At 51.4% G+C, this 12,339-nt stretch overlaps 1 protein-coding gene across 3 annotated transcripts in view; it reads left to right on the top strand.

Annotated features, from left to right (window-relative positions):
• Window positions 1-12,339, top strand: part of LOC102452929 (endothelial cell-selective adhesion molecule-like) — a 68,305-nt gene that overhangs the window by 40,462 nt on the left and 15,504 nt on the right. For all 3 annotated transcript variants that reach the window (XM_075909737.1, XM_075909736.1, XM_075909738.1), the window contains exon 2: window positions 7,646-7,803. In XM_075909737.1, the coding sequence (XP_075765852.1) occupies window positions 7,646-7,803 (158 nt within the window). The remainder of the gene's footprint in view (window positions 1-7,645; window positions 7,804-12,339) is intronic.

The raw sequence follows: 12,339 nt of genomic DNA, 5'->3' as shown, positions 1-12,339 counted from the left end.
AACTCACTTGGCCCCCTTCCTGCCTGCCGTCTCTGACAGAGGCTTGGTGCCTGCACAGCTCTGCTCCAGCGTTACGAGTGTTGCAAGCAATGATATTAGAGCTTTGAGACGAAGTGAATGATGGTACATCTACACAGCAGTGTAATTTCAAAATAACTGATGTTATTCTGAAATAACATAGTCCGCGTCTACACTACAAGCAGTTATTCTGACAATGTCAAAAAATTATGTCTCGCTGGAGGGCTTCTTGCTCTGACTCCTGTAATCATCGTTTTACGAGGCGTAAGGGAAGTCAGAGGAAGAATGCTCTTTCTTGGACTTCCTGTGTAGACAGTCCCAAAAGCCAAAATACGCTATTTCGACTTAAGCTATGCAATTGATGTAGCTCAAGTTGTGTAGCTTATTTTGGCTTTAGCCTGCTGTGTAGATTTGCTCTTGGAGATAGATTGCTGGGGGCCACAGCATGAATCAGCTTAAGATCTGGGTGGCTGTCATGGAGCAGTTGCAGGGGGTAGAGTGTTGGTCCTGGGCACGAGAAGCAAGCATGATCTGGTGCCATCGCATCATCGTTCAGGTTGGGGATGCCAAGCCGTGGCTGCAGAACTTGTGAGTGCCATGTTTCTGGGTCTGCACAGAGCTTGTCCCAACCCACCAGTGCAGGGATAGCAAAGCGAGAGCTGCATTGACCGTGGAGAAGCAAGGAATGAAGGCTCTGTGGCAACTTGTGCCAACAGATTGCTACCAGTCAATCAGGAATCCATCTGGAGTCTGGACATGAACCACAGTGGCCGTTGTGGTGCAAATATTCAGGGCCATTAATCACCTCCTGCTCCACAGGATGGTGGCTCTGGGCAACATGAGGGCTGGTGGATCACTGTGGTTGCTTCATCAACGTGAATGTGGGCTGGTCAGGGAAGGTGCCTGGTGCTCCCCTCTCTAAGAACACAGGCCTGTTCAGAAAGCTACACACAGGGAATGTCTTTCCTGAACTATCTTTGGGAATGTTGCAACGCCAGGAGTGATCCTAGGGGACCCAGCCTACCTCTTGCTCCCCTGCCTCCCCAGCCACTTTGACAGCACCAAGGGACAATGGAACTATTGGCTCAACAGGTGGAGGATGACAGTTGACTGTGCCTCTGGGGGCTTAAAGGGTTGCTGGCATTGTTTATTTACCAGATTGGGTGTAGGTGAGAAAAAGATCCCAGCTGTTGTAGCTGCCTGCTGTATGTTCTGTGAAGCAAAGTGGGGAAAGTTTCTGCTGGGCTGGAGCGTGGAGGTGGAGTGGCTATTGGCGAACAACCAAATATAAGGGCTATTAGAAATTGCAGTGTGGTGGTATTCAGCTCCAGGGGGCGTTGAAAAAACATTTTACTGGTGTGCCTGAGCAGCAGGTGTTGCTGTAGTGTGCTCTACACATCACTGTTCTTTTCTGGCCTATTGTAGCCCTTCTCATGCATCCCTTGAGTGTCCTATGCTGATGTTCCTGCAGCTGGTCTGTAGCTGGGCCTGCACGGCGCCTTCTGCCCACAAGCCCAGGGAGCCAGTATCTCCTGAGAGTGTATGGAGCATGGACCTGGCAGGGTCAGCTGGGCAGTTGCAGGCAGTTGTGGGGAGCTGCTAGGTGCTCACCACTCAGGAACAGGCATTTCAGAAATTCAGGAGGCTTTCAAGGGGCAGGGTGCGTCTGGTCTCCTTGATGCTTGGACAGTGGCATTCACAATGGTGGCCAGAGTGGTCAGTGCGGGGCATCGTGGTACAGCTGCTTGAGGACAGTTGGGGTTGATGTAACTACAAATTGTTTACACACTCATTATGTCAACCTCAGTACGAGCCATGTATCTGCGCTGCTCACGTGGTGGTGTTACCATGGCAGCCCCTACAGCAACAGGAAGCAAACTGAAGTGTAGATGTGCACAGTGAGGTCGAGGCAAGCTGCCTTGGGCTGAACTAATTTTGTGGTGTAGACCAGGTCCAGCTGTCCACACTGGGGGCAGACCAGGATACCTAACAGACCATACGGCTGTGCAGACAGAGCCCGAGGGCTGGGCTGTAGGATCTGGAGCTGTGATTGGCTTGCACTGGCTGTTAGTCACACTGCAGTAGCATCTGGAGACAGTGCTGCCCTGCAGCATCTGTACTCAAAGGCAGGTCCCTGACATCTCGCTGTGACAAATGGGCCTTAGTAGGGAATTCCGCAGACGATGCCTTGGAGGCACTGGGGGGGTCAATGTGTTCAAAGGGGCCACTCAACACCCATGGGTGCAGGGGTGGGTCTGACCAGATAGCATTTGCCCCTGTCACCTCACCCACTAACGTGCAGCTGCCACAGCCAATGCGAGTCAATGCTCTGCTCCTAGAGCACACTGGCATGTAGGAAATAGTGGAGCTATTAAATTCTGGCTGGGCCTTGCCTGCCGGAGCAATCACATGACTAATCCATAGTGATGGCAGGTAGTCAATGCCCTTCTCAGAGCCCTTGATGTAAATGGGAGTAGGCTCTGGAAAAGTACTGGCCAGGTGCATGGCTAACTGTCTGAGGGGTAGATTTGATGGCAGTGGGCACAGGACAGTGCAGGGATGGGACTAGAGAGCAGCCCCAGGTCCAGGCTGGGTGAGCCAGCCCCTCTCAGATGCTAGAGGAAGCAGAGGCCGTCGCTCTCCCCTGCCAACCATGCACTACTGACCTCACTAGTAGATTAATCCTCCTTGTGCAGGGTTGGGAAATAATCTCTCGGCAACTCCAGCAATGAAAGCCGCTCTCTGGAGCGGCGTTTTCCCTGGGGCTGCCTGCACGTTCCGTGGGGGACACTCTGAGCACTTCTGTCCCATTAACATCCATTGGTTATGTCATTGCCCGCGCCTCATCTGGCGAGCGCAGCCTGTGTTCTCTGCAGCTGTGAGCATCGCAGGGGCAAACAGCCCTTTGCTTTGGGCTCCCATGGAAACTAGTGCAGAGCTGTCTGTTTGCAGCATTACAGTGTGTGTGTGTGTGTGTGGGGGGGGGGGTGTCTTAGTGTCCCTGCCTGGAGAGACACTACCCAGGGGAAACTGGATGAATTGACTAAGCTCCTGATAGGAAGGCAGAAGCCTGTGTGGTTACGACCAGACTGAGAGGAGACTCCCTCTTCACTCCCCTGTTCTCCCTGGCCTCGACTAGAGTCACTTAATCCCTATACTCCATGGGGCAGGGACACATTGCTTACAGACCCTGAGCTTGGGGGGGGGGGGGGGAGGATGGGCTTTCAGTGCTATGGACCAGAGACCAGCAAATAGCAATCCAGAGATGAGCCTTAAAACTGGCCCTAGAAGAGGGTACTGTCAACATCCTCTGCACAGGCATGACAGAGAGCACAGAGCTGTCGGCTTCTGAGCCTCTCTGGGAAACGTTTCTATTCCAGGCTAGGAGACCTATGGAGAGGCTGAGCCAGCACCAGGCAATCTCTAGCACTTGCACTGGAGAGCCGATTACGCTAATTTTAGAAGGTTGCTAATTGCCGTGTCTGACAGTCGGTGCCTGGGAGGAGGCGGCAGCAAGGATTAAAATGCAAATCACACATTTACCTGACAAATGGCAGTGGAGCAAGTGGAGAGATTTCCCCCGTCCAATTGTGGTCATGTTGTCCCCATCCCAGCAACAAATTGTCTGGGACCAGGATAAGTTTGGGAGCCTTAGCCAGGATGACTGTGTGGCAGAGCCTGTTCCCTGGGACTCGAGAAGGTGTCTGTGCCCTCTACAGGGTCCCAGGCTGAGAGGCATGTGGCACAGGTACTACCAGGCTATCTGGGAGAGTGGGCCCTGCTGCCTGCATTAGGCATGTTCAGGCGTAGGGACCACTGATACTGGACAGTCTCCAGAGAGAACTGCCAAGCTGAGGCTCTCAGATAAGGGCTCAGGAAATGTTTAATTCTGGCCCTTTTTCTGCCTCTCAACCAATTTTCCACATGCTCAGGCAGCTCTTGTGGCAGTCAGAAAACCTCGTGCGACAAGGCAGGGAGGTAACATCTTTTATTGAGCCAATGTCTGGTGGTGAGGGAGATGCTTTCAAGCCACACAGAGTTCGCCTTCCTATCTCTGACCAAGCTCTGTGTCCCCCGCCTTGTCTCTCTGACAGCCTGGTACTGACATAGCTATGGCACCGCAAACTGAAAATTTACTCCTGTCCCCACAGTGTGGGGCCATGCCTAGACCTTGTGATCACCCAGCCTGGGAACCTGTGCCCTCCTTCCCCTTTCAGAGCTCTCCTGAAGTAGGGGTTTGATGTTCTGTTGGCCTCAATGCAGCCTTTCTTGGCCTGTTTGCCAGCTTTGTTCTCTGGTGGCAGGAAATCTGCGAGCTGGGCGCCGAGCTGCTCTGTTCTCTCTCAGTTCAGCTCTTGCTAAGGGCCTGCCTTGGGGAGAGCTTCATAAGTTCTGTGGGGGAAGATCTCTCATGTAAGTGTGCTGCTCCCAAACCCAAGCCCCTCTCTATAACCCGCGTCTGCTGGGTCATCTTCTCACGTTCTACCCTGTGTCGCCTTGTCCCTCCTGCCAAAGAAAGAGGCTGTTAGTAGCATGCTAAGGCAGAGAACTGCCTGAATGGCCCAGGAGTTACCTTTTCTGATAGTCCCCCATGAAGGCTGCTGCCATCATGCTGTGGTCCCACAGTGTGAATAGCCTTGTGTTCATTTGAGAGGTTACCTCCCCTTGCCCTGCATGTACCTGGCCACATGCAACAGGAGAAAGCAACAGAACTGAGAGGGTTTGGCCCATCTGCCTATGCTGTGTCTCAGAGGGAGGAAGAGGCCAGAGTAAGGCAGGAACAAGCAGCTGGAGAAGCCTGCGGGAATGAGGCTTCAACCGTTATCAAACCAGCCATGAGTGCAGTTTCCTGTTGTTGTCGTGAGCATTTCCAGGGCTTTGTTTCTTGGCGGGGTCCTCTGGAAATGGCTGGCCTGATGTCAGAGCTGTTCCTGTGTGCAGGGAAATGTCTTATTCCCATTGTCTTGCATCCTCTTGCCAAATGCTTGGCCTTGGGAGCCCGGAAATCTTCCCCTTCCCCCCTCTGAAGGCAGGTGGCACCTCCAGGAGTGCCAACCCATAGCAAAGACATCCCATGCTGGTCTGGGGTGTGAGAGGGAGGAACCATGAGCTCTCACGCTGCCACCTGCTCTTGTGGTAATGCTCAGACTCAGTCTGGAAGCACATTTGGTTTTGCTAAATTTCGGGTGTGGGGGTGGCTTAGCCATTGGTTACGTGAGAAAGGGAATGATCATTGAACTCAGCAGTTCCACATCCATGTGCCTCTGGTCTGGCCTAGCATGTGATATATAATCCAGGCCTGTCTGAGGCCCAGTTCTGGAGGAGGCTCGAGTGCCTAATGACCCTGCAGAATCAGGGCTTCAGAGGGCCTAGTGAATCAGGTGCCCTGCTGACGGGTGAGACTCCTCCCAAAAAAGCAGCAAATCCTGAGGTGGCAGCAGAAGGGGATTTGCAAGGGGACATGCTGGTGGAGCTATATGAGCTAAGTGTCCAAACCGTCAGTGCCAGTGGCCACTTGCATGCTGGCTGACTAGCCAGTCTGCTCAGCTAGCCCCACAGGTTCAAACTGGCCTTCCAAATACACTCAGAGGCTTCTTTCCAGGGCTCTCTAGCCACAGCCCTGTCTCCATCAGTGGCTTCAGAGGCAAGTGCGTGAGCCCCCTGGTGGACAACTGTGGGATAATGTGTCCATGTGGGATGTTTCTTCTGACCCTAGGCTGCTGGTGGAGGCTTGTGCCTTGTACGGGAGCCTTTGTCCCATGTAACTTTTATCCGATCTGATGAAGTGGGTTTTACCTAGACAGGCTCATGACCTAATATTTGTTAGTCTCTAAAGTGCCACAGGACTGTTGGTTGTTTGTGATTATCTCGCCAGTTACAACTGTGGATGGTCTCTCGTACACATAGCTATGTGCTGAGTATGAGTGGCCTTTCTCGCACTCCTGGCAAGGAGTTCCACTGGCTAGTTAAACAAACGTTAACACACTTTGTGATCAGCTTTAAATGTTGACTTTCATGTTCAGTGACTGTTCTCTTGCACTTGCCTTGCACTGGAGGATCAATAAGGATGCCAGTCCTATCTCAGCTGTTAATTATGTTACTGTATCATTGTCAGCTAACTTAGTGTAAGTTAAAGAACTCCAATCTTTTCCATTTTATCATGTGGGAATGGTAGGGCCCCTCTAAATGCTGGTGTTTACACACATCCAGCTGCAGCAAGAGGATAAGCCGGAATGGACTGAACCCTCTGCCCCCTGCCAGGCAATTGGCATGTAGCCGAAGGCAGCCAGACATGTGTAGGACTGGCTGTAAAATGGAATGACTGTTTTCCCCCTGAGTCCCGGTGCTGGTCTTGATGCCCTCCCCTGCCCTGAAGAGCCAATGAATTGATTTCCATGCTTATCTGACAGCCCTGCCTGCCTGCCTGCTGTGGTCAGAAGAACCCTGGCTGATTGCAGAGGCACAGCCCTGAGAATCCACTCACGCAGCCTCATCCTTGCTGGCACAAATGTAAACACAGCTGATCAAGGTTTCTAAATAAATCACAAGGGAGCTGGTGCATTAAAATTTGCTGGACAACTTGTTCCTGGTCACTAGCCCCTGTACACAAGGCCTCCCACTAAGAGATTGTATCTGTGATGGGAGCAAACGCTGCAGTCAGGTTGTGTATGGAATTTAGACAATAGAAATGGCAGTGGGCAAAGCCCAAGGGCGATGTGATAACTCCCCTTCCCTTGTGGGCACGCCGCCTCTCTCCTTGGCATCTTCCATGGCAGTGCAATGTCAGAAAGATGCAGAATAATTCCCAGCCAGTGAGATCTCAGCTGATGCTTTGCCCCGCAGCTTCTGTGTGCAAATCGAAACAGTTAGACTTGGGCTCATCACTATCAGGAGCCATTAGCTTGGAAGCGAAATGTTTCTGGGGGTGCCTCTACAATTAAAACATTAAGACCCCGGGAGAGCTGTGGCAGCCAGTCCCTCTCTGCAGTGCAAGTACAAACAGAAATATTTCCAGCAGGGCTGCAGATGGACAGATCCCCTGGCCGCAGCCCTCATGGGAAATGCATTTCACTTTTATGGGCTTTGGCAGTTCCCCTCCTATGGCTGTGATCAAAGAATACTATTGCTGTGGAGCCAGGATCCTGAGCCCTCCCAACTCTGGGCACATGTTAGCCAGTCCCTGTATTTCCAACTCTCTGTTTCCTCTCTGGCCTTGATTGTTTTTTTTTTTAAACCTCAGCTCCCGGAGTCAGGAGCTTGGATCAGCATCTCCACTTTCAATGTAAAATCAGTAGGTCTCCCAGTTGCTGAGCGATGCTCAAAATGTGGCATAAGCGCCCCTTCCAGACTCAGAAACTAGAAGGCAAAAGCCTGTGTGTTTTTAAAATGATCCCTTGAGTGTGAGCCAGCCACACTCACGACATTGGAACCCTCAGGACTGGCAATGCTGCGCCCCCTTCTTTTGCGCCTGGTGCGCCGCAAGACCCTGGGATCCCAGGAGATGCTGAGGGGCTCTGGTGACTCTTCAGGTTTGAATGGTGCCCTTTAGCCATAGTGGGGTCCTGGTTCCTAGGTGGCAGACTGCCCCCATTGTACTGAATTTCTCTCTCTCTCCCGCTCCCTGCAGGTCTCTCGTCTGCACTGCTGGAAGTCCACGTGGGGCAAACGTCCGTCTCTACAATCCAAGGCCAGCGGGTGGTGTTGCCAATCTGGTACACGAGTCGGTCTCAGAGGATCCCCTATGTCTCATGGGTCTTTGGGAGACCAGGAGCCAATCGCTTGCAGGTAAAGGCAGGGGAGGCAGGGAGGGGAGATGCTTTGCTGAGGACCACAGGGTGCAAGTGGGGTCAACTGCTGACTGAGCTCCTCTCCCCTTGGTTCCTCACTGAGAGGGAGCTAAGAGAGCAGCTCGGTCAGTGGTGGAAACTGCAGCTCATTGGCAGGCAAGTGAATTAGGGTGGGTCCTGCAATGGCTGCTGGACACAGATCTGGAGCCTACCTGGCCGCATGCTCTGGAGCACACCAGCCCTCGGGCTGCATTGCACTGCTCCCCTTAGACTGGCCATTCAAGCTGGCCCTTCTCCATAAAATGAAGGTGGCCACTGTGGGACACACGGAAATATTTGTCAAGTTCTGTATAGGGCTAGTCAACTGGAGGTGGGGCTAAAACTCAGGGTCTCCCACTTTCCTGTCCCGGACTCACTTCCATGACTGGACAGTGCGGATTCCAAAGGCAACAGCTCGTCCTACTCAAACTTTTTCAGAATTTCTATGCAAGAGCAGTGCCATTTGGTCCAGGTGCGGAACCGCTCTGCCTCCTCCCAGAGAAACGCCACCCACGTTCACACATAGTTCTGTACTTTCCTTTGCCAAGTCCTAGAAAACAGAGCTTCCACCACCCCAAAGATGTCCCAGGTGCAGCTACAATACCTGGGCCTCCTCTGTCCCTGGAAATAAACTGCTGTGGGGAGACGCTTACTCCATAAGACGAAATGCCCTATCCCAGGTGTCGCACCACCTTGTGCAACCAGGAATATGAGGCTGGAAGATGGGGTGTTTCTCACGTGCTGCTGACTCATGGTGCTGCACTGCCCCATTTAGACAGAGCCAGTTTGTTACCAGATGAGGTTTTATTTCCACGTGCTTCCTCTGGCTCTGTGCACAAAGGAGGGTCTGTTGGAGGTATCTCCATGGGGAGTGGCGTACAGCAAGCTTACCAGATCAGTAGTGTATTACATGGCCAGTAGGAACCGGGGGTTTCCACTGCAGCCTCACCAGGCTGTGAGCAGCAAGAGGAGCCCAGAGGAGGGATTCTGTCCAGGGACAGCTGGGACTGGGCCAGGCTAATGCTGCACTAGAGAGGCCGGGGCAAGGGGAAGTGTTAGTGCTGCTTCCTCCTTGTGCTGTAAGTTCTAGCAGCCTGTTCTGCCACTCTCATGCCATGGTGTGGGCCCCTTTTAAAGCTTCCCTCCACCCCACGTTGTCATGGGTACCTGTCCTGACTGAAAGCCAGCTCTGGCACTAGGCCGGAACTTTGTGAGCACTGCACCAGGGAACACTGGAGGCTGCTCGGCCCTGGTTGAGGGGGAAGAAAAAAAAAAAAGGAAGCGGCCCCTTTAATTGTTGGGCCGCTCTCCTGCACTCCTCCTCCCAAGCCGCATGTACATCTGGCGCCGAGCTGGGAAGCCAGGAAAAGTGGCCAGCCGATCCAAGCGCTGTGGCCCCCCAGGAAGGCAGCCACAACCCCAAAGGGGGTTGAGATCCATGGGTTGTGCACCACTGTTTTATTGCATGCAGTGTCGCCGTGGCTTCCCTATCACTCACATCAAGTCTTTGCTCTTGTCCTGACCTCTCCCAGCTATGCTGCTCCCTGCAAAGTCCTCGTCCACTCCATCCGAGTCTCCTCTTGCCTAGCTCTCCCATTCCTTACCCCCACATTCCTTATCGTCACAGTGGTAACTTGTGGAACTCCTTGCCAGAGGATGTTGTGAAGACCAAGACTTTAACAGGATTCAAAAAAGAACTAGATGCATTCATGGGGGATCAGTCCATCAATGGCTATTAGCTAGGCTGTGCAGCGATGGTGTCCTTAACCTCTGTGTATCAGACGCTGGCAATAGCTGAAAGGAACATAAAAACTGCCAGACTGGGTCAGACCAATGGTCCATCCAGCCCAGTATCCTGTCTGCTGTCAGTGGCCAATGCCAGATGCCCCAGAGGGAGGGATCACAACAGGTAATCCTCACGTGATCCCTCCCCTGTCACCCACCTCCAGAGAAACAGGCTATGGACACCATTCCTACCCATCCTGGCTAATAGCCATTGATGGACCTAACCTCCAGGAATCTATCTAGCTCTTTTTCGAACCCTGTTAAAGTCCTAGTCATCACCACACACCCTGGCAAAGAATTCCACTGATTGAAGAAAAACTTCCTTCTGTTTGTTTTAAACCTTCTGCCTATTAATTTCATTTGGGGTGTGTCTAAACTACATGGCTCCGTCGATGGAGCCATGTAGATGAGGCTGATCAGCAGAGGGAAATGAAGCCGCGATTTAAATAATCGCGGCTTCATTTACATTTAAATGGCTGCCGTGCTCTGCCGACCAGCTGATCATCAGCTGTTTGTCGGCAGATCGGGGCAGTCTGGACACGCTGCAGTCAACAAGGAAGCTTTTGTCGACCGGCACAGGTATGCCTCGTGAAACCAGGTTTACCTGCGCCGGTCGACAAAGGCTTCCTTGTTGACCACGGCACGTCCAGACTGCCCCAGTCTGCTGACAAACAGCTGATCATCAGCTGGTCGGCAGAGCACGGCAACCATTTAAATTTAAATGAAGCCGCGATTATTTAAATCGTGGCTTCATTTCCCTCTGCCGATCAGCCTCATCTACATGGCTCCATCGACGGAGCCATGTAGTTTAGACACACCCTTGGTGATGTCTAGTTCTTACATTGTGGGAATAAGTAAATAACTTTTCCTTATTCGCTTTTTCCACACCAGTCATGATTTTACAGACCTCTATCATATCCCTCCTTAGTCTCCTCTTTTCTAAGATGAAAAGTCCAAGTTTTTTTAATCTCTCTTCATATGGGACTTGTTTCAAACCCCTAAACATTTTTGTTGACCTTTTCTGAATGTTTTCCAATGTCAATATATCTTTTTTGAGATGAGGCGACTACAACTGTATACAGTTTTCAAGATGTGAAGTACCATGGTTTTATATAGAGGTAATAAGATATTGTCGTCTTATTCTCTATCCCTTTTTAAATGACTCCTAATGTTCTATTTGCTTTTTTGACTGCCACTCACACTGAGTGGATGTTTCAGGGAACTATCCACAATGATTTCAAGAACTCCCTCTTGAGCAGTTGTAGCCAAATTAGTCCCCAACATATTGTATTTATAGTTGGGATTATTTTTTTCAAATACATTTATCAACATTAAATTTCATTTGCCATTTCGCTGCCCAGTATCTTCATTTGGTGAGAGCTTTTTGAAGCTCTTCACAGTCTGCTTTGGTCTTAACTACCTTGAGCAGTTTGGTATCATCTGCAAATTTTGGCCACCTCACTGTTACCTCTTCCTCTAGATTTATTTATAAATAAGTTGAATAGGATTGGTCCCAGGACAGACCCTTGGGGGACCCGACTAGTTACCTCTCTCCAGTCTGAAAACTTAACATTTATTCCTACCCATTGTTTCCTATCTTTTAATCAGTTCTCAATCCATGAAAGGACCTTCTCTCTTATCCCATGACAACTTTCTTTACTTAAGAGCCTTTGGTGAAGGACCTTGTCAAAGGCTTTCTAGAAATCTAAGTACAGGAGGCCCCCACTTTACAGTGGCTCGATTTATGACCCCTGCACTTAAAACCTTTTCTGTAAGTGCAGAAGGGGCTGAAATCCCCTGACTTATGTCCTTGGCCCTGCGTTTATGACGGTGCACGACACCTGTCATAAATGTGGGCTCGAGTTACGACACCCCCGACTTGCAACACTATCCCAATAACTGATTGCTGTGATGGCGCGTTGGGGTTTTCCCATCTCCTGCACTCCCGTAATGGCACAGACAGACTCCACCAGCCAGTGGAATAGAGGGAGTTTATTGCTTCTCTAGGATACAGCACAGCCTAGATATAATCTGGTTACAGGGCAGGCCTAGGATGCCTCAGCCCCCCTTGAGATGGGGGAGCCTGGGCCCCTAAATCCCAGCCCGTTGCCTAGGCTGCTTCCTCCATGATACCAGCCAGAAACCTAACTAAGTCACTTCCAGCCCTGCCCCCAGCCAGGGCTCCACTCCCCTTCTTCCCATTGTTCCGCTCCCTGGGAGATAACTGGTCAGACAGGTTCGAAGCCTCCTTGCATAATGACTCATCCTCTGCCCTGCTAGACCGTGCTGCAGCCAGTGGAGGTCACTCACAACCCACTGCCCAGCATAGCAACCAGCAAGGTACCCCCCACTACATCACAATTGCATCGCAAGTCGGGGGCAGCCTGTACACTATGTCCACTGGATCCCCCTTGTCCACATGTAGTGAAGTGAAGACTAGAACTTTAATAGGGTTAAAAAAAGGGCTAGATAGATTCATGAAGGTTAGGTCCATCAATAGCTATTAACCAGGATGGGTAGGAATGGTGTCCCTAGCCTCTGTCTGGAAATGGGTGACAGGAGAGAGATCACGTGCAGATTACCTGTTGTGTTCCCTCCCTCTGGGGCATCTGGTATTGGCCATTGTGGGCAGACAGGATTCTGGGCCTTTGGTCTGACCTATTATGGCCATTCTTATGTTCTTATGAATAGGATTAGTCTCAGGACAGAC

Source organism: Pelodiscus sinensis, chromosome 26 (genome assembly GCF_049634645.1).
Source record: "Pelodiscus sinensis isolate JC-2024 chromosome 26, ASM4963464v1, whole genome shotgun sequence".
Classification (NCBI taxonomy): domain Eukaryota; kingdom Metazoa; phylum Chordata; order Testudines; family Trionychidae; genus Pelodiscus; species Pelodiscus sinensis.
The sequence above is the reverse complement of the archived record's forward strand: the minus strand, read 5'-3'. Positions and strand labels throughout refer to the sequence as shown.